This window comes from Hemicordylus capensis, chromosome 2 (assembly GCF_027244095.1).
Source record: "Hemicordylus capensis ecotype Gifberg chromosome 2, rHemCap1.1.pri, whole genome shotgun sequence".
Taxonomy (NCBI): domain Eukaryota; kingdom Metazoa; phylum Chordata; class Lepidosauria; order Squamata; family Cordylidae; genus Hemicordylus; species Hemicordylus capensis.
In genome coordinates this window covers 329,649,538-329,672,374 of record NC_069658.1, presented here as the reverse complement: position 1 = coordinate 329,672,374, position 22,837 = coordinate 329,649,538, and the positions used below count along the sequence as shown (strand labels likewise).

At 43.7% G+C, this 22,837-nt stretch overlaps 1 protein-coding gene across 7 annotated transcripts in view; it reads left to right on the top strand.

The window, feature by feature from the left end:
* The first annotated feature begins 1,403 nt into the window (after positions 1 to 1,403).
* REEP2 (receptor accessory protein 2) overlaps positions 1,404 to 22,837 on the top strand; it is a 38,209-nt gene continuing 16,775 nt past the window's right edge. For 2 of the 7 annotated variants that reach the window (XM_053292647.1, XM_053292646.1), the window contains exons 1-6: positions 2,869 to 3,037; positions 3,669 to 3,741; positions 11,579 to 11,655; positions 13,416 to 13,536; positions 21,298 to 21,411; positions 21,745 to 21,892. In XM_053292647.1, coding sequence (XP_053148622.1) covers positions 3,006 to 3,037; positions 3,669 to 3,741; positions 11,579 to 11,655; positions 13,416 to 13,536; positions 21,298 to 21,411; positions 21,745 to 21,892 — 565 coding nt within the window. In that variant the 5' untranslated portion in view covers positions 2,869 to 3,005. The other 5 variants (XM_053292643.1, XM_053292642.1, XM_053292648.1 and 2 more) reach the window with 5 other exon arrangements.

Here is a 22,837-nt window from a genome sequence, read left to right as displayed (position 1 = left end):
GGGGAGTAATAGCAGGAGAGAGGGCACGCCCTCAACTCCTGTCTGTGGCTTCCAGCGGCATCTGGTGGGCCACTGTGTGAAACAGGCTGCTGGACTAGATGGGCCTTGGGCCTGATCCAGCAGGGCTGTTCTTAAGGGAGTTGCAGTCCAACACCATCTGCGGACTCAGGCTTGAGAACTTCTGTGTTAAGGAAGTATTAAGCTCTTTGCAGTCCTGTACTCAGACAATGGATAACAGAGAATTACGGGTTGCTCAGTGCAGCACAATAGCAGTTCCTAGTTTGATCTCCATCCTAGTTTTATGCAAGCATGTGAAAATGTGATGTATGGTCTTGTGATAGCAAGCATGAATTTCCCTCTTTGCTATGCAGAGTCCACCCTGGTTGCATTTGAATAGGAAACTACATGTGAGCACTGTAATATCTTCCCCTTAGGGCAGGGATTCTCAAACTTGGGTCCTCAGGTGTTATTGGACTTCAACTCCCATAATCCCCAGCCTCAGTGGCCTTTGCTTGAGGATTATGGGAGTTGAAGTCCAATAACACCTGAGGACCCAAGTTTGAGAATCACTGCCTTAGGGGATGGGGCAGCTTTGGGACAAGCATCTGCATGCTTGCATGCAGAAGGTTCCAAGTTCCCTCCCTGGCACCTCCAAGATAGGGCTGAGAGAGACTCCTGACTGCAACCTTGGAGAAGCTGCTGCCAGTCTGCCAGTATTGTGTAGACAATACTGAGCTAGATGGACCAATGGTCTGACTCGCTTCCTACGTCTTCTTTCATTGCTGTACTTACAGTAATAAAAAGAGAATTTTTATTGCTGTATTTATCCTAACCAAGACCAACAAGTGGTCATTTCATCTTGCCCTCTCTCAATAGCACCAGAATAAAGGGGGACGGGAAGGGAGGGGGTTTCCTTCCGTCCCTCACCTCAGTTTGTTCACTTGAATTGCGTGGAGTAAGGCTTGAGGTTTTTCTTTGGGTGGGTTGTTTTTTTTTTTTACAAAAACAAAAACCCTGCGGGTGGGAGGGGAACCCTACACCCCTTTAAATGGTTAGGGCGAGAGCAGGCGCGTAACAACGATAGGGCAAGGGGAGACAGTTGTCTGGGGGCCCCACTGCCTGGAGGGGCCCCCCAGAGGCACCTCACGTGACTCCCCATTGCCCCCTGCCCAGCCCCAAGGCTCCTCAGCCACTTGCCCTGTTCGCCGTCTCTCCAGCTTGTTCTCCTGGCCGGCAATCGAGCAGACAGGCTGCAAAGAGCTCCTTTTCTCCCGCCTCTCAGCTGATCGGCGGGCTTCCACGGAGGTCTGGTGTAGGCCTCTGTGAAGCCTGAACTCCAGTAGGGCCCAAGCCAGCCAGGAAGGAGGAGGCAGCCAGAGAGGCCTCCACTGTTCTCTGCAGCAGAAGACCCCCTGCTGCCAGGTAGAGTGTGAACTCCTTTTTGTGGTTACCTTCCCCACCCACCCCCACCCGGATATATAGGGATCTGCTTGCCATAGGGCTTTGATATAGGGGGGAGGGACTGAGAAGTCTCTGAATATTTATTTTTAAACAGCTTGGAAAATTTGCTGGCTTAAAAAAAACTATCTAAAAAGTCCTATAAGTGGCTTGTTTCATGGCAGAAAATTACAAAAACTTCTGGAAGAAACAGTATTATATTTATTTTATTCATTCATTTATAAATGCACTTATGTTCAAGTTGTTTTGCAACCCAGAAGGTCTGAGTGAGAACTGTGAAGCGTGTCTTCTGCTTTTATTTTATTTTATTTTTCTTGTGTGTGAACTGCTCCCCAATAACTTGCAGGGACTTCAGGGTAAATCTGGCCAACATGTGAATGCAGCACCTCTATTCCAGAGGAGATGTGGGTTAAAGGGCTTTAAAAGCCTCCTGTGAAAAACCTCCTGGAATCGAATTTGACTGAATTTGTTCAGAATTCTGAGAAAACAAACATAGGCTCACCCTGCATGGTTGAAAGTCTCCTTGGCTAATCTGCAGCAAGGGGCCCATTTTAATCATTCATCTTTCTAGTGTGTTCTAGGCATTAAAAGTAAAACAAATGTATAGTACTCAATGTATATCACTATATATTGTGACGTGTGCGTGTGTGTATTCAGTGAAATGTATTTTCAGGCAGCATACTTATTTTGGAATATCAGACTTAAATCCTTGGGGGCCTGGGGTGTGCGGAGGCCCTGGACTTTGGGGGGGGGGCCCCATTTTAAAATCTTGTCTCTGGGCCCACTCCAACCTTGCTACGCCCCTGGGCGAGAGGAACAGATAAACCAAAAGGAAAGGGTGGAAGAAGAGGCCAAGACTGTCGTTTCTCCCCGTTTTTCTGTATACAAAAAAAAAAGGAGAACTTTGAACCTCAGAAATGAGGATTCCGAGCTGAGAATATATGGCAACAACCCTTTCCAGAGCAACAGTACCTACCCCGTGTACTTTAAAAGGTCTTCAGGGAAGGATGCCTTTCCAGTGCCAAACCCCCGCCCCACCCTGGCACGTGAATGGTTTTCGCCGCTGCTATGCTGATAAATAATCTCCGCCTGAAAAGGCTCTAAGGTCAAGAGGTGCGCTGTATACTAACAGGGCGCTATTCTTTCTATCCCAGATGAAATCCTGGCACTGCAGACAGGTTGCCCAGCTCTAAGCCCTGGCTTGGCGGGTAGGTGGGTTGCCGGAGTTTGTCACAAATCCAAACGACTGGGAGGAAGACATCTCTCGCTTGATGCCATGTCTGGAGGGAGAAGAGCTGCCGGCCCGTCACTTAGGCGCGTCCCGTAGATGCGTCCGCACTAACGAGCCTATATTGTGATGCGGTCTGCGGCCCTTTTCCCTCCGACGCGGTGTCGGCTCCTCCCCTTTAAGGAACCGGGGCGGGACCGTGCTTGCTGCAGAAACCTGCCCTTTAAGAGCGGTCTCCCTTTTCTCGCTGCCGTCGTGGCCGGTGCTGGAACTCAGCTCCGCAGTCGCCGCCGGCCACCAGAGGAGCCTCGGCCTCGCCATGGTGTCCTGGATCATCTCCCGGCTGGTGGTGTAAGCGCGCCGTGGCGGAGGGCGGGGAGGCCTTTTCCGTCTCCCCGTTGCTAGGCAACGGGATGAAGATGGGGACGGGATGGCGGTTGTCCCTCGTCGGCGCTTCTCTCTCGCGCCCCGCGTCCGTCCCGGCGGTGCCGCTCAGCCCTCGCGTGGGCTTCTGTTGCCGGCTGGGCGCTGCTCGGCTCCTCTGCCCCCTCCACGGGCTTCTGTGTGGGAGGCGAGCGCCGCTCGTCGTCCCGGCTTTGCCCAGCCCAGAGCCTGGCAGGTGACATGAGCAACCCCGGGGCGTTGCCTGGACACTGGGACTTCCTCCTCCCCTGGCCCCTTTGGAGCAGGGGGGTGGGGGTGCCGTGTAAGAGACTCTGGGCTGCAATGGCCTGGCTGGCCCCTGAGGGGGAGAAAGGGGATTGTGGCAGCCTGCAGCAGGTGGAGCAGAGAGCGCCTGCGAGACTCTGCCGGCATCGCAGTAGCTGCTGGGCCTGCTCTGGTTGGCAGCAGACGGGAGAGGCTGGGCCAGGCTAGAGGGGGCCAGGGCAGGAGGACTGTGCGAGTCTGGTCTGGAGCCCAGCCCTGAATCAACTAGCAGTCTCACGGGACTATTTTTGTTTGTTTTTAACTCTTATTCCAGGCTGGTTTTTGGCACTTTGTACCCTGCATATTCTTCTTACAAAGCTGTGAAGACGAAAAATGTGAAGGAATACGTAAGTGTGAGGCAATTACCATATCCTTGCTCTAAAGACCCCCCTGTCTCCCTCACATCCCATAGCTAGCTTGTCTGCTCCTGGGATGAAGATATGCATGGAGGATGTGAATAGGCAGGACACTGGGATTGTGCTCCAGAATAATACTGCAGTTTCTGATCTCCTTATTGCATGTGGCACTTAGATGCACATTTGAGCATCCTGTGCATTGTTTTTGATTATGATAATATGGGATAGGATGGTTGAGGCAATCCAAATGTACTTTTTAGTCAATTTGGGATTTAAAATGGCATTATAGACCTATTTAAGAACCAAATGATCTAAGCTTTACATGTGAAAGTTGCTGAGAAGCTTTTGAAGGTATTTTCACTAGTTACTTAAAACACACTTCTTTATGAATTATGTATCCTTGATGATGTCACCACTGCTCCAGTTGATTTCCATTCTTTTTTTTTCCTTACTGAAAAGGTTATTTACAGCTAGTGCAGCCTACTTGTCTAGTCTTGAGGATCCCTAATGTTCTCCCACAAGTCATACAAGCTACAAGAAGGGTGAAATGTCAATGCAAGTCTGCCTTCCAGAACAGCTTTCAATAAATGAAAATTGGATTCTTGCACATTGAAAACTGAATTTGTGTCATCCATACTGCATCATACACAAGTAGTGGGAGAGGCTGAAAAATACCCCTCTTGTTTCTTATTCATTTCATAAATTATGCTAGCAGCTTTCCTTCATTTGCCACTTTCTAGTGGCTCCAATTATTCTAGTGTTGCCATCTAGAACAGCATTTTCACAAGTGATGCCAAGAATGCCTTTTAATATGGGATGCACCACTTCTGAAAGTTTTTGTGAAACAGAAGGCAGCATTTAAATTAAATATTGCATCTTTGATTGATTTAAAATGTGGGGAATTCAAGAGACAGTCTTAGTCATGTTCATCACTTGTGAAAATGAGTTTAGGATACAGTGCAGTTCAGGCAATTGGGGGATGATATATGTTTGGTGAAGGATGGGAGCCAAAAGATATGCATGAGGGAATAGGTTTAGTTGAGAAGCAATGGTGCTGCTTCTGCTTGTGTGCCTTTTATTTTATTTTTCTGTGTTTCAGTGTATAAAATGAAGCAAATGCCTACCTTATGTGATAGTGAAGTTAATTAATTTCTGATAAACTTATACAATTTGGACTAACTGTGTTAATAAATGATTGTTCTAGGGACATTAACACATTAATTGCATTTGGAAATCTTGACTAGAAATATTTTTTGTAGCAGCTTCAGAAAATAAACTCTTTAGGATTAGTTAACTTCCAGTTTGCAAAACCTGTGGGATGTATCTCCAAGGGGTCTAGTGGGGGGTGAGTATTGGTTATGCTTATTGAGTAAATCTGATCTCTAGTAGGCATCTGCATCCTTAATCAATGCTGCTTCCTCATGGACAGCAAATGAAGAGGATTATGGGTTCAATAGCTGTCTACCTGACCCGTAAGGCTATAGTGGTAAAGGGTCTTATAACCAGGACTTCTGCTTTGGAACTTCTCGTCACTAAACCAGATGTCTATTCAAATTACACTGATGTAATTAGTCCAATGTAACCCACATAGCAAGTCCTTAATATACTTTACTTATTCTGTATACTTAATAGGGGTATGCACTCTTCCTTAAAGGAGGAACATGTACCTCCACTTCTGAGCTGTGTGATGTGTGGATGACTATTTGTTAAATTTATTTCCCACCTTTCACCAATGGGGTCTCAGGGTGGTTCATAAGCAATCAAACAGAATACTTTAAAAAGATAAATAATGAATATTTTAAAGTCCCTCATACAAGATCAAATATATCAGCAGCAGGACAACCATATAACATTATCCTAACAGTTCAAGAAACCAAAGTGTGACAAACTAGGATGTTTAATTGCCTACCTAGAAGAGTCAGTAGCTTGTTATGTTTCCTTCAGGCAATGGTGGCCAGTATGGGCAGACCAGAAAACAAGCTACAGCTCAGTTGCCTTGCTTTCTCTTGCCTCGCCCTGCCATGGTGTTACCAGCCCACATGCCTCAGGTTGTTTGCTGGGCTGGGGATTGAAGTCCCCAACCTGGTAAATACTAGTCTGCACGCCTCAGGTTTACATCATGGCAGGGCAAGGCAAGAGAGAACATGGTAGCCAGTCTGGTCAAGAATACTGTATTTCCACCATCACCACCACCACACACACACACCTCTCACACAAAAATACAACACCTTGCCCAGATAACGACCAACCTCAGAAGATGGGGGCACCCGCAATAAAATAAAAATTGAGTCTCCTCTTCTAATCTTAAATCAGAGGGGAGCATATGGAGGCAGATGCTCCTTCATCTGTCCTGGAGAGCTGGTCTTGTGGTAGCAAGCATGACTTGTCCCCTTAGCTAAGCAGGGTCTGCCCTAGTTGCATATGAATGGGAGACTAGAAGTGTGAGCACTAAGATATTCCCCTCAGGGAATGGAGCCGCTCTAGAAAGAGCAGAAGGTTTCAAGTTTTCCCTCCCTGGCTTCTCCAAGATAGAGCTGAGAGAGATTCCTGCCTGCAATTTTGGAGAAGCTGCTGCCAGTCTGTGAAGATGATACTGTGCTAGATAGACCAATGGTCTGACTCGGTATATGGCAACTTCCTATGTCCTAGGATAATCTTCAAGGGCAACTTTGCATGCAGTGCAATATATTAAACAAATTGAGAGGTTATCAGAGTATGCAGAACAGTTATGTAACCTTTATTATCCAGAAAATAGTCCAGCTAGCATACCAGCCAAAGCTGGTAAAAAATGCTCCTGGTCACAACTGCCATCTAAAGTACTCCTAAACTGCCAGCATTTTCCTGTGGGGTAAGTATGAAGCGCCACCACCACACACAAAAATCCTTGCCCAGATAATGACCAACCTCAGAAGACAGGGACATGATCCCATCCAGAACATTTTTTTCTAGTCAGAGAAATATCTGTCACAAAAAACTCCATCTTTAGCTTTACCTCATCTCATCCTTCACTGACCTCAAACAATCATTCAGAGACCTCATCAGACTACAACAAAGGAGAAATAGAGTTGGGTGTGGTCAGCTATCCTGTTCTAGGCCAAGTGAGAGTCTCTACCAAAACAGGGATTCAGAAGAGAGACAGATGTTAGACAGCTGAAAAAGGTCAATACATACCCCAACTACTTCTAAGCAGGAACCCACAAGAGTTTGATTAAGTAGCATAGGAAAGATACTACTCCACCAGCTACTTAGAGCAAACTACAAGTTTATATGGTTGCTGCCCAGGAAGAGTGATGTGACCCAACCTTTTTCCTAGGGAAGGCTCTGTTGCTTAAGGGGGCCTTGCTCAGTTTTCAAGGTGCTGGTTCTGGCAGCACTAGGGGACCTGTACTAGGGCTGTCAGGTCCTCAGGAGAATTCTCTGAGTTAGAGGATGAAATCCAGAATTCTCTGAATTAGAGGATGTATCCAAGGACACAGTGCTGTGTCTTTGGATAGTAGTGCCAGTGCTGAAGTTCTTAGGGGTGCTAGGTCCCATCTGGGACCTTAAGGCATTGCTTATAAAACAGGCAGTTTCCCAAGAAAATAGCAGCCACAGATTTAAAAAGTCCAAATACTGTACAAGTAAATTGTACTGAATACAAAGTAGAGGTGGGCTATGGTAGAACATGCAGGTATTCCCACATTACACAAAATATGCAAGGTGGTTCATGTGTCTGAGCTATAATACTTGATCTCTGCTCATACTTAGTTGCTTGCGTGTGTGTGGTCTACTGAGGAGTGGGGGAGATGAGGGTAGAGTACTGAGGGAGAGAAAGAAGAAGACAAACCCAAGCAAGATCGAGCAAGGAGAGAGGCAAGATCATTGAAGAAATCCAGAGAATGAGCAGAGGATGGAGAAAGACAGACCCAAACAAGTTCAGGTAGAGGAATTGGACTGAGCTGATCCAGGGAGGAGGCAGAGAAAAGTGGGAGAGAGACCCAAATGAGTTCAGAGAATAAAAGTCGATTGAGTCAGTGCTTAACCAGAGGAAAGGGGAGAGAAAAGCCCAAATGAGTTTGGGGAGAGAAAGCAAATTGGACCTGTCTGGAGGAAGAGCAGGAGAAGAACAGATCCAAACAAATTTGGGGAAAGAAATAAATTGAGTCAGTCCAGGAGAGCAGAGGGAAGCGAAGGATAGACCCTAGATGTTTGACAGGATAGCTGGTCAGATCCCCTAAGGCTAGACTGAAGAATCCAAAAGTCCAGCCATAACCAGGTAGTGGTCTGTGTATGGGAAAGTGATCACTAGTGGACCCTTCTACCAAGGATCACCTTTAAGCTTTCCAGAATAAGAGACTAAGTTAAGAGTGACCTGCTATGCATGTTAGGCCAGAAACCTGTTGGGACATAAAGGATTGCTATAGGGGCCATGAAATTTTAAGCTGCACTTGGTTAGGAGGCCTATTACATAGCAGGAAGTCTGACACACCAATGAAATCTTTGTTGTGTCCCTTGTACCTAACACCTGGTAAAGGTAAAGTGTGCTGTTGAGTCACCGTCAACTCCTGGCAACCACAGAGCCCTGTGGTTGTCTGGTAGAATACAGGAGGGGTTTACCATTCCCATCTCCCACGCAGTATGAGATGATGATGCCTTTCAGCATATTCCTATATTGCTGCTGCCTGATATAGTTGTTTCCTATTGTCTGCAGATTTGTCTGCTAACTTGTCTGCTAACTTGGCAAAGAGGCACCTTTTAATGTGGTGATTCTCTTTATTTAGCGGGGGAGAGTAACTGGCCCTATCCAGGCCCTATAAGAGCCAGTGTGGTGTAGTGGTTAGAGTGCTGGACTAGAACCAGGGAGAACCGAGTTCAAATCTCCATTCAGCCATAAAACTAGCTGGGTGACTCTGGGCCAGTCACTTCTCTCTCAGCCTAACCTACTTCACAGGGTTGTTGTGAAAGAGAAACTCAAGTATGTAGTACACCGCTCTGGGCTCCTTGAAGGAAGAATGGGATATAAATGTAAAAATAATAACAACAACAATAATAATAATCCAGCCCCAGCACAGTACTTCCAGTGACTGTTGCTGGTGTCTGTCTTATGATTCTTTTTAGATTGTGAGCCCTTTGGGGACAGGGATCCATCTTATTTATTTATTATTTCTCTGTGTAAACCTCTCTGAGCCATTTTTGGAAGGGCGGTATAGAAATCAAATAAATAAATAATAAAATAAATACCAGCGGGGATTCGAACCAGCAACCTCTAGCTTGCTGGTTAAGTCATTTCCCCACTGCACCAACACCTGTTACACACACTTAATATACTGTAGATCATATGTCAGGAAACTCAGCAGCTGAAATTAATCCTCTCTATGGACCATGACAACCCCACCTCCCTGCCCATTGTTATGTTGCTCCTTATTGAAATATCGTGCTGGAAGTATCTGATCAGAACTGGCTCTCTACCCCATCCACCTGTCTCCATAATTTCATCCAAACTGGCTTCTTCTTCCATGATTAAATAATGGACAATCGTTTGCAAAAGCATACATGGTAGTTACAAATGCAATTGTACCTCTTCTAAATATGTTGTAACATTGTACAATCAGCAGAATTCTTTCTTCCTGTCTGAACCTTTCCTGCTATTGTATTGTTTCACTGATAAGAAAGTTCTATCTGATTATATTTTCTTCTGCTTTTTGCTTTATTTCCTGTTCTTAAAAGAAAGGGATACCTTTTTCTCCCATGCTATGGTGTGGGCTGCCTGTGACTCTACATGTTTTTGTAAGATTTTGAGAGAGTGGAATCAAAAAGACCTTCTAAATAATAACCTCTCCTCCATTTAGTTTTTCAAATATTGCTGGCTGAAAAACATAACAAAACTAGCAACATCTATGAGGGTTTTACTGTTCTCTGAATGTCTTTTTCTCTTCTATCTATTCCTGACCTTCAATAAGTCACAAATAGTTTTTGTATGCAGCTAAAATAAAGGAGTTCTGTTCAGTCTTGTGTATTAGCAAGAGGATGATTAAACTCTCAGTAGCTGAGTCAGCAGCTGGAAATGTCACAAGCCAAAAGGACCCCCTCTATGTTAGAATGGTGCTAACCTTCTGCAGTATTGCCACCCTAGGAAAGCCCTTGATCATCAGCAAAAGCCCTATAGAACAGTTAGAAATTCAAAACTTCCAAAAGTAATCTAGCTGTTATCTTCCGTATCACTCCTGGTTCTTATCCTCTATGCTTACTGCCTTGTCACCCCTTTCTCTTAAGCTCCTCTCCTTTTCTTGTAGCCATTCTTGTAGAAAAAACAAAACAAAAACATAAATCCACACAGGACAAAATATCAGATACTTCAGTAAAAATACATGATATACATTTACTAAAACATTCTTTGTATGTTTTAGAAAAATAATACCTTTTAATAATTGTATATAAATATTCTGATTTCAAAATCTGAGTCTCTTTTGTGCAGAATTTTGAGTCTGGGGGACGATGCATTAGGATACTTTTCACTTGTGTGCAATCTTTAGTTACTCTTCAGAAGAGTGGTTTTCAAATTTCCTATCTACAGGTAACCCCTTTCCACACTAACCCATCTTCTGAGGATACCCGGTATCCCTCCCTGGTTTCTCCAAGATAGGGCTGAGAGAGATTCCTGCCTGCAGCCTTGGAGAAGCCGCTGCCAGTCTGTGAAGACAATACTGAGCTAGATAGACAATGCTTCCTATGTCTTACAAAAATATGTGTATTCTTATGAAACTTACTGAAATAAGGTAACATTCAGTGATATGTATCAACTGCTTTTTAGAGTGATTTCAAATCACATTACTTATAGTGCATTTTTGAAAGATGATCAGCTCTGTTATTAGTAGCATATCCTGAATCTACATTATTGGGTTATTCTACAGTTGCTAAGTGGTCTTCAGGGAAATGTAGACATTGTCATTTCATTCACCCCTGACAGCTGCAAGTCACTACTTAAGTGATACAGTTTGTAAAAGATTTCTTTTTATTTCCTGTGATATCTCATTGTGGAAAATATTAGACAGCCTAGTGGATATCACAGTTGTGCAAAACATAACTGGAAGAGAGGAGGGAACCCTACAAAAAACTGTCTGAAGCAAGAAGACTCTAAGAAAAATAAGAGCTTCTCAATCTCCGATTGCTTTTAAAAAGACCCTTAAGACACACCTGTTTTCTCAGGCTTTTAATTAAAACTAATTTTAAACTGTTTAATTGTTTTACTCTGTGAAATTGTTTTATTTTGTGAATTGTTTTTATTCTGTTAAAGTGTTTTGTTTTGTTTTTATATTGTAACTTGGATTATGTACACCACCGAGAGAAAAAGAGACAGGTGGTAGTATATAAATATGATAGATAGACAAACAAACGAAAGTCAAAAGGTTGCAAATAAGAAAAACAAGCCATGACAGGCTCTGCATGCACAAGTACTTATTGTAAAATAGATTTGCAAAGTTTCAACCCCCATGCATTGTTAGTGCAATGTGATAAAGAGGGACAGTTGCTTAGAATCACTTGCACCTGCATAGGTTCCTTGTTGCTGCCAATACAGATGTTAAAGGTGAAGTGTGCATTTCAGTATCTAGTTGAAAAGTGTGCAAAGGATTCCTCAGATGTGCACAGGTTATTTACTAAGGATCAATACAAAAGTTCCAACTCAGATGAATGGACAAAAATATTACAATGCATTTGATTGATGATGATAAATCTCAACTGTGGAGAACCACAGTTGGCATCTAAGGACAAAGAGGAAAAAGTCTTCAGTCAATAATTTGTCTTAACATCATTCTTTGACTGTTTTCTAATGGGATTGGCTGCTTTGCAGGTCAAGTGGATGATGTACTGGATTGTGTTTGCCTTCTTCACCACAGCAGAGACACTCACAGATATCATTCTCTCTTGGTAAGTTATCTGCCAGTGTTAGCAAGTGATAGAAAGTTGCTGAGTGGAAGGGGTGGATATCTTAATTCTGTTTTCAACCACCTGTCTAGAATTGGCTGCTGTAAGAATATTTAATAAAGTATTCTAACCTCTCACAATGATCATGTCCTTAAATGCAGTGAACATTGTTTTCTTCTGGAAGTTTATGTGAATATATTGTAGCAAACACAGTTCTCAGATATGCCATACATAGTGATTGTTTGGTGAAAATTGATAGTTACTCCGGCTGACATGTAAAGTAAAGGTAAAGTGTGCCATCAAGTCGCTGTCGACTCCTAGTGACCACAGAGCCCTGTGGTTGTCTTTGGTAGAATACAGGAAGGGTTTACCATTGCCATCTCCCTCATAGTATGAGATGATGCCTTTCCACATCTTCCTATATCACTGCTTCCTGATATAGGTGTTTCCCATAGTCTGTAGCAAAGAAAAAGGCTTTTACAGGGAGGGGAGAGAAGTGAAAATCACTTCTCCATGCCCCCTAGCTCACAGTGGGCTGCAAGCCAAGCCTTCCATGCAGCTAGTTTACTGACTTATTGTGAGTAATAAGAGCTCCCTGCCAATCTCTGTTTCTTATCCTCCCCACCAAGAAGAATCCAATGTTTTCTGGGGAACAAAAAGAGAGTATCGATGAAAGCTAGAATTCTAGTTTCAATAATTTTATTCTTATTTTTTAAAAGGTTGAAACCAAATAGAAACTGGTGAGGTAGTTTGCCTTTCATCCACTGGTGTAGCTAGGCCTCACAAGGGAGGCCTGTGTTCCTCCCCCCTGGCATAGAACCCCACTAATGGTGCACAGAAAGGGCATGACCCCAATAAACCTTCTGCTGCCCACTTGCCTCCACCTGTTGTCATTTCTCCTTGCCCTGTCCGCTACCTCCTCTTTCCCTCTCTGCCTCCTCTGCCCACATGATTCTTGGAAGTACTTGCAAGCATTGTGTGGGCAAAGGAGGTGGAAAGGGAAAGAGGAGGATACAGACAGGGAGGAGGGTAGGGGGAGGCAGGAGTGGATGGGCCTCTAAGAGCAGATGGGCCCGTACTCAAGGAACACTCTTGAACACTCATAGTCCCGCCCCTGCTTTCATCCAGCAGTGATCTTCTAGTGTTGGGATTCTAGTTCTGAATAAAATGGTAGTTTCTGGCACTGTTGCATGTCATCCATGTGTCTTGTGCTTTGTAAAAGAATATCCAAACATCTGTTTCAACAAAGTGTATCTCCATTTGGAGAATAGTGAACTGTATTTGCAGATCTACTTCTCCTTCCTATATACTGAAGGAAAATGTTATGCCTTAATCCTGTGATAATAACATTAAATGGATAATAGCTGTATTTTGAACACCTAGTTGTCAGTTTGTACAGAAGGCAAGCTGAATGTGTGGGGTAAGCACTAGATTGAGGAAGTCTGACCAGTCCTGATGTAACTTTCCAGATATACATGTACTGTAGTCGTTTCGTGGCTCTCTGGCAAATTATTCAATAGTGCAAGTACTGGGATATAGTTCTGTGTTTGCAGGGTTGAGGGATAATCCTATATATAGGATAAAATGAGACATCAGAAAAGGTATTTATTACTTTTCCTATAGTTAGCTTTGTAGTGTGGATTCTGTTTCATCTGTAGTTCTTTCTTCTTCCTTTTTCTTATCCCATCTGTACTGCTCTCTGGACTGTCAATCTTTGTCTGTTTCTAACCTGAGCTTCATTCCAGCTTTTCCATCTCTCTCAGGTTTCCCTTTTATTTCGAGTTGAAAATCGCATTTGTGATCTGGCTGCTCTCTCCTTACACCAAGGGCTCCAGCGTCCTCTACAGGAAGTTTGTTCACCCAACGCTCTCCAATAAGGAGAAGGTACTTCCTTCAGATTGCCCCATTTACTGTCCTTGGAAGTTGGGTGACATTGGACCTAGTTAGGTTGCAATAAAGGTCTTGATATTAGCCATGCCTATGCCTACACACAAGGAATGCATGTGACTACTTACTTTACAAAACAAGGGTGAGTTCCTAGTTGGCATCCTAATGAGAATATGGTGGCCCTAATTTTCCTAACATTGGTTTGGAGCCCACAGGTTCTGGCTGTGATCCAAAGGGCCATGCATGTTGTTGTGCATGTGTACCACAGCTTTTCCCTCCTTTCCTATTGCAACTGTTTGTGTCCCCCTGAAACGCCTTACCTGAAGGTTGGGAAGTCCTTTGGCGCAGCATTTGATGTGGTACAGGGAACTGCAATCAGAAAGGAAATCAGCAGTGCCTCCTGTGTGTGCATGGAAGTGCTTTTCACTTCCACATGGGGCAATTTGAATCCAGTTTTTAGCATTCATTGTTCTATGTGCTGGTCCTTTCCTTATTTTGCTGGCACCATTATTCTTTGTAGGCTACACTGAGATGATGGCTTAATATGAGGATGTGGCTTATTACTTGTCATCATCTCATATAATTCTAATATAATGCAGACTATAGGCAGAGCCATCCATACAATGCAAGGCTGCTGACAGTAGAAGAGGACCGACAGTCACCAGGTGATCACTGTTCCCTTTAACAGGGATTCCTAGATGTTGTTGACTATAACTCCCAGCATCCCCAGCTGCAGTGGCCTTTGGCTGGAGACTCTGGGAATTGTAGTCAGCAACATCTGGGAATCCCTGTTAGAGGGAAGGAGATTCTTGGGGAAAGCTTTCTAGCCACCAGTGTTTGGTTCCTGTATCTTTTAAAATGGTTTATGCATTTTCACTCTAGAAGAAAGATGGTGTGCACAACTGCACCAGCTTTTGAGCTTCTGAAGAGTAGAATTCACCGAAATTCACATCCTTCCTTTATAGTAGTGTAAGTTAGGGCTGGGCAACATAGTGGGAGGCTCAGACCATTTATTTTGTAAGATCAGCTGTATTGTGCCTTCTAATATGTAGAGATTTCTGAGTTCTACACTGGTAAACAGAAGTCCATTGTGAATGGCTTTATAGGGGTTAGGGCTTTATACAGAATGTGCCTGGAGATTCAGAAAAATCATGTTGGATATATTGTCACAATGCTAGAAAGTGGGAATGTGCTGGAGCAGGCTCTATGGGCAGCTGTACATCTCATGAGTTATATTTAGTGGATTATCTGGGGTTATTCAAGGGCTGCAAAGAAGAGCTTGGCAGGCCACATGTAATTCACAGGTCATAGGCTGTCCACCTCTATTTCACAATACTTACACTTGGGTATAAGTATCTGAGTACAATTCACATACCTTGCCACAACTATGAAAAGCACACAAATTTTACACCATAGTTGTTCTTGGCAAGCTACACAGATATGGCAACCAGGAAAGGATTGGTCTTCCACTTCTTGTATTTGATAGGGATCATGCTGGGTTCCACTTAAGGCAAAGGTTTTCTAACATGAAAATATTTCTGGAGAGACCCAAGGCCTGAATTAAGCAGGGATGCAGTTTGAGCTTTTCATATCTTTTGCTACATTACAGTTCTGCGAAATTCAAGAGAGCTCACTAGGACAGTTAACAGCAGTCACTGGAATATATGGTGGAATCTATATATATAATTCTCCTGGGTGTGCCTTGGAATGTGCGTCCTGGCGCCCAGCTGATTGGCAGGGCGGCGGACACATCTGATTGGCTGAGGTGCACCCAGGAGGATTGGTTGCTGCCGTGGCGGGCCCGGCCATAGAGGCCAGTGGCAGCGGGCCTGGCCTGGCTGCAGAGGCCGGCAGTGGCAGCGGGCCTGGCCGGGCCGTGGAGGCCAGTGGCAGTGGCAGGTCTGGCCCAGCAGCAGCAGGCCCGGCAAGGCTCAGGAGGGGGGAAAGAAAGTGGTGGGGCAGAAGTGGCAGTGGGGAGGAGAGGCGGCTGGGCCTGAAAGCGGAGACTGGGGCAGAAGGTGTGGGGGAAGAGGTAACCACCGGCCCCAAAGAGTGCGCAGATGCTCTGTGCGGGGTCGGCTAGTACAAATAATTCATCTGATTTATTAATGGATATGGTGGATTTCCCACAAAGTCATAACAAATTGCACTTCACTTGAATTGCTGAGGTTAATAATGCCTTTTTGGTATGTGCATTCCTTTTCTTTGTTTTTGTTAATGCTGAGGTAGATTGAATCTGGGACAGTAAATGAAATACTTATCGTACTTATGTGAACCAAGTGGCCTTGGTATTCATTTGAGCATCAAAGGCACTTGCCTGACATCTTCCGCTTGAGGGTCTGATTTCACAACAGCAGAACAGAGGTTTTTGCTGTGAAGATCCTGTGCCTAGTCACCTGACAGAGTTTCTAACCATTAAAAACTTGTAAGTTCTCATCAGATATCTCTAACTATTGGAGTCCAGAAAAGGATCATCATAAAGGACTGAATGGTTTGATGAATGTAGCTATTAGAATTGCTACACCTTTAGGAACTATCATGGAATCTACATATGAATATAAGAAAAGCCCTGCTGGATCAGGCACAAGGCCCATCTAGTCCAGCATCCTGTTTCACACAGTGGCCCACCAGATGCCTCTGGGGGCCCACAAGCAAGAGCTATGTGCATGCCCTCTCTCCTGCTGTTGCTCCCAAGCAACTGGTATTGAGAGGCATCGTGCCTCTGAGGCTGGAGATGGCCCACAGCCACCAGACTAGTAGTCACTGATAGACCTGTCCACCATGAATCCCCTCTTAAAGCCATCCAAGCTGGTAGCTATCACCACATCCCATGGCAAAGAATTCCATAGATTAATTTATGCACTGTGTGGAAAAATACTTCCTCTTGTTGGTCCTAAATTTCCCAACCTTCAGTTTCATGGGGTAACCCCTGGTTCTAGTGTTGTGAGAGAGGGAGAAAAATTGCTGTCTGTCTACCCTCTCCGCTCCATGCGTAATTTTATACACTTCGATCATGTCTCCCCTTAGTGGCTCTTTTCCAAGGTAAGGAGCCTCAGATGCTGTAGCCTAGCCTCATAAGGAAGGTGCTCCAGGTCCCTGATCATTTTGGTTCTCCTCTTCTGCACCTTTTCCAGTTCTACAATATCCTTCTTTAGATATGGCGACCAAAGCTGTACGCAGTACTCCAGATTTGGCTGCACCATAGATTTGTATAAGGGCATTATAATATTAGTATTTTTATTTTCAATCACCTTCCTAATTATTCCTAGCATGGAATTAGCTTTTTTCACAGCTGCTGTGCACTGAGACGACACTTGCAATGAGCTATCCAGCACGACACCAAGATCTTTCTCCTAGTCAGTCACCGACAGCTCAGATCCCATCAGCGATTATGTGAAGTTGGTGTTTTTTGCCCCAATGTGCATCACATTACACTTGCTTACATTGAAACTTCATTTGCCATTTTGTTGCCCACTCCCCCAGTTTAGAGAGATTTTTTTGGAGTTCCTCACAATCCATAGTGGATTTCACTACCCTAAATAGTTTAGTGTCATCTGCAAAATTGGCCACTGTGCTAATTACCCCAACCTAGATCGTTTATGAACAAGTTAAAGAGCACTGGTCCCAGTACCGATCCCTTGGGGACCCTACTTCCCACTTCCCTCCATTGTGAAAACTGCCCATTTATTCCTGCTCTCTGTTTCCTGTCCTTGAACCAGATACCAATCCACACATGAACCTGTCCCCTTATTCCATGACTGCTAAGTTTACTCAAGAGCTTTTGGTGGGGAACTTTATCAAAAGCTTTTTGGAAGCCCAAGTATACTGTGTCAACCAGATCACCTTTATCCACATGCCTGTTGACACTCTCAAAGAATTCCAAAAGGTTAGTGAGGCAAGACTTTCCCTTGCAGAAGCCATGCTGGTTCTCCTTCAGCAAGGCCTTTTCTTCTAAATGTTTATCAGTTTTGTCCTTAAGTAAGCTTTCCATCAATTTACCTGACACCGAAGTTAAGCTGACCGGCCTGTAATTTTCCGGATCCCCCCTAGATCCCTTTTTGAAAATTGGAGTCACGTTGGCTACTTTCCAGTCTTCTGGTACAGAGCCTGATTATAGTGATAAACTATATATTTTTGGTAGAAGATCACCAATTTCACATTTGAGTTCCTTCAGAACTCTTGGGTGGATGCCATCTGGCCCTGGTGATTCATTAATGTTTAGTTTTTCAAGACAGTTTAGAACGTCTTTTCTTGTCACCTCAAATTGGCTCAGTTCTTCAGCCGCTAAACCCAAAAAGCTCAATTTCTGGAGATGGTATGTAGTCTCAGTATCCTCTGCTGTGAGGACAGATGCAAAGAACTCATTCAGCTTCTCTGCAATCTCCTTATCCTCCTTAATAATCCCTTTTACACCCTCAACATCTAATGGTCCAACTGCCTCCCTGGCAGGTTTTCTACTTCGGATATATTTAAAGAAGTTTTTGTTATCTCTCTTTGCATCCCTTATTGTGTCCTTGCATTTCTTTTTCCAGAGTTTGTGTTCCTTCCTGTTCTCTTCATTTGGGCAGGACTTCCATTTTCTGAAGGAAGTCTTCTTCCCTTTTATAGCTTCCCTGACTCTACTTGTTAGCCATGCTGGCATCCTCCTGAACTTGGTGGTACCTTTCCACCTTCTTGGTATACATTCCAATTGTGCTTCTAGTATTGTGGTTTTAAATGCTTCTGGAAAGTTCCATGCTTTCTGGAATGATTTGACCCTCCTGACTTTCCCTTTCATCTTCCTTCTTACCAGTCCCCTCATTTTTGAGAAGTTTCCTCTTCTGAAGTCCACTGCATCTGTGTTGGACTTCCTTGACAATTCTCCACTCACATATATGCTGAATTGGATCACACTATGGTCACTGCTACCCAATGGTTCTGCAACTCTGACATCTCACACCAGGTCCTGGGCACCACTCAGGATTAAATCCAAAGTTGCCATCTCTCTGGTTGATTCCATGACTAACTGTTCTAAGGCACAGTCATTTAGCACATCTAGAATTGTGGACTCTTTGTCATTACCTGAATGTGAATTTACCTAGGGGTAAATGTGGGGGTAGTTGAAGTCACCCATTACTGCCCTGTCACTCTTTGATGCCTTTCTTATTTGTTTCTCCAACTCCAGGTCACTCTCAGCAATTTGATCTGGAGGGCGATAGCATGACCCTAGTAACACATTTCCTTTCAGTCCTCATAATGTTACCCATAATGATTCTGTGGAGGACTCTGGTCCACCTAGGTTTTCTAGCTTATTGGGATCTATCCCTTCTTTGATATACAGCGTCACTCCTCCCCCAACCTTCACCTCCCTGTCCCTTCTATAGAGTTTATATCCAGGAATAATCGTGTCCCACTGGTTCTCACCATTTTACCATGTTTCTGTTATACCCACTATATCTATGTTTTCATTAGTAACCAAGTACTCCAGCTCACCTATCTTGGCTCGGAGGCTTCTGGTATGAAATGGAGAATTTTGACAAATACAAGAGAAGGCTATGGTGTCCAAGTCTTCAGTAGTTGGAGTCCTCAATAGCTGGAGTAAGATCCAAATGATCTTGGATACAGTAGTTTTCTCATAAGTAGGAGGGGTCATTGCCTCAGTACTTAAACTGATGGGGAAAGAATCTATTGTACCCACAACTGTACTGGTCAACATGTTGTGCAGCTGTAGGTCACTTAACAAGTTGGGTCTGCAGGGAGCCTCTAGCATCCCTACAGTGATGACCCGTTGCACAGCCAAGTGGGCAGACAGGGGAGTGGGAAGTTATTTTTGCTTATCCCCTCCCACCAAAAGTTTTTTTTTCCACTTGCATAATCTTTTTACTCAGGAGTGTGCGACTCTCATGAATATATGTATGCCAGTGAAAAGGGTTTTTTGAGGGAGGGGAGAGAAGAAGCGAATATCGCTCTTCCCTTTCCCTTTGCTCCTGTTTGGCTGTGTATCAGGTCATCGCCACAGGAACATTAGAGGCTCCCTGAGGACCACAGACCTTCTTAAGCTGACCTACTGCTGCACTTCAGGTTGGCTGCTGTCATTAAATAAAACATTCTATGCATGTCACTATTTTCCCATTGCTTGCAAAATTTTCTCTTGGAGGGGTTGAAGACCAGGCTTACTCAAATAATCATTCATTTTCTATTTCCTTATACTGGATGAGGAATGCTACTAAGATGATTAATCCACTAGTCTTGGAAGATATTGTAATCTTTTTCTCCTTGTTAAAACCATGGTCTGTGTGAATAATAATCCTGAAGTTACTTTGGCAATTAACTGCTTAATCTTTCATCAGATCTGACTGGTTTAGAGTCGAATAGACATGACTGTGGCAGCTACATTTATTTGTTCATGCATCTGCCCCATTCATGTTTAAAAGAGTTATGGGAGTTTATTTTTGCATTAAAAAGAGCATGTCTGTGAAGGAAGTAAAACCCTCCCTTACCTTATTTCCTTGTGCTTCATTACCTTAGGCACTTTTCTCCCATTCTGTCTCACTTATGGTTTCAGAACTGAGCTGGGAGGAAAGTGCCTCAAATGACAGAGAAAGATAAAACAAGGAATAGAGAAGATTCCTCTCTCCTCACCTGTGTGTCCCTTTTAATGTAAAAATTGGACACCTCACCACCACTCCACTTTATATATAAATGGGGCAGACATGTGAAAAACACATATCGGCACCCCATCACATCTAGTTTGGCCTTTAGACTTGCAGCCACTATGAGCCAAACATCAACAGTTTGAATTAATTTGATACACTCATATAAGTCTATTAATGTCCCATAACCATCTTCAAATCAGGGGTACATAACTATAGATTGTCCAATCGAAATAATGACAGTGAAAAGTGAGTTCCAAAGTGCATACAGAATAATCAAGAGATCTTATGAAGACAGAGGGACTGGACCAGCCAGATAGCAGCCAAATGGCTACCAAACAGCAGCTGTTTGAGTAACAGCTAGCTTTTGTTTTGGAGTTTGTTACAGCTTCATTCTTCCTAGGTTAGATGGACCAAGAAAAGTACATTAAGCAGGGGTATTGTCTTCACCAGACTTGCAATCTAGATTATTTTAGGCCAGGATGTGATATACACAAGTCATTGAAGTCAACTTCTATTTTTACATAATGCTTCAATGAAATTGCTATATTTGCTGCCAGAATTGTTCTGTGAAATTCCCTTCTTCTGTTTCATAAAAACAAGTCTCTGCTTGGTCCTAATCTTGCTTGAAGATATGTTTCTTCCATGTAAATAAGTGCTTAAACATGGCCCCCTGCTGCCGAGGTCTTCCCTCACCTCACTTAAATTGTGATTGACACTTCTACTGTATAGCCATGAGTCTCAAAGTGGGAGATGTGGGCTTCTCTCTGACCCCTTCTTGCTGAATTCTTGAATGTGTTGGTAGAGCCAGAAGGCAGTACAGCTCAAGATTAATTAGTGCAGATGTGATGGTATATATTCCTTTTCCCATTCTACATTGCATTGTCGATACTTTGTATTCATTAAGTAGGAAAGATTTGCATAGATAAAATCTGAATGATTTTATTCTTGACTTTGGGAAGCTCACTATGACAACTTTGAGAAATTTTGTTCTCGTCATCCAAACCCTAAGGACTTGGTACATACAACAGACTTGAAAACTGTTGTGTGAGGGCATCTCATGCTAGAGGGCTACAGTTATATAATCTTAATTTTTCAATGTGGCCTTCCCTCAATTAAATCCTAGGAAATCGACGAGTATATCAGCCAGGCCCGTGACAAGAGTTATGAAACTATGATGCGAGTTGGCAAGCGAGGATTAAATTTGGCAGCCAATGCAGCAGTTACTGCAGCTGCAAAGGTAACTCCCAATACCTGTGTGGCATTGTTTTCCCTGTTTCCTCTTGTTGGATTAATGTTTGGTATCCTGCAGCTCTACCCCACCCCCTTTCTCTACGCTGGCTACCTTGCATCTGCTGTGTTGTTCCTTCAGGTTAAGGCAGTTGTTAAAACTACTTTGAGTATGAGAAAGTTTATTCTCATACCTGCTGGCCAAATTGTGTCCCTCTTTTGTACTATCTTCTTGCCCTCATACTGCATTTTCCATTTGAGCCTCTTCCAGCATGTCTCCTGTGATGCATTCTGAATAATGCAATGCATATTAATAGTTGAAACTGACTATTGTGTCTTAAAGGGCCAGGGAGTTTTGTCTGAAAAGCTACGGAGTTTCAGCATGCAGGATCTGACTTTGATTCGCGATGAAGACACCGTGCATTTGCGGAGTCCTGAGCCACGTATGCGTCCCTCTACTACTGGCCTTCTTGAAACTGTTGATGATTCAGGTAATAGCAATCCATTTATATTGTCCCATGAGGGTAGATGTCAGAGGTCTTAGGCTTGGGCTGCAAGCGCAAGTGTCTTGCTTCAGTGGGGGATAGCTATGCTGCTGCTTGCTTTAGAAAACAGGATGTTGGGACTGGATGAGCAGTTCCAGGTGCTGAACTCTCCCCGCACCTGATGCGTTGTCCCCTCAGGGCCTTTCTTCCAGCCTGGCTCCTATATTGGAAGTGAATTTGGCTTAGAAAAAGTGTTTGTAATATATGGGGTGTGGATGACAACATTGGGCCAGGGGAGAATTCTGCTTCCTCCTATGCCTGCACACCACTTTTGCACTTTAAGTTGCACCCTCATTGCCTACTTTATGTATGATTGTGTCAGACTAACATTTTAAAAACGTAGATCTGGATCAAGATCCGTCAAGATCCATAAGTATGGGTTCTGCGCCTGCAGTGAGAGTGTGTGTGTGTGTGTGTGTGTATAGATATATATATGACAGATATCAGTTTTTTGGTCCATTTCTGGCTGACAGACTACGTTTGGTGAAATATTGGACTTGCTTTGAATGACGGGAAATGGCTGGCACCTGACCCCGGAACAGACCTGACTAAGCTTTCTTGAATTGTGGAATGGCTGAGGAGAAAAAATCCTTTAAGAGATGTGAGGGCTGTAAAGCTAAACTCCTCTTCAAGAACCTTCATGATTTGTGCCTCATTTGCTTGAGTGAGGAGCACAACGTGTCCTCGTGCAAGATCTGTCTGTCCTTTTTCTAAGCAGACTCACAAAAACTGAGCACTTTATCTTCGTGCCACCATTTTATTATTATTATTTCTTGTTTACACAGTCAGACAGGTGTTATTGACTGGTTTGTTTTTATCCCAATGTCGAGTCCTTCCCAAGGAACTGGGATGGCTGCATTTTATTATCAATGTTGTTGCTGTTATTATATC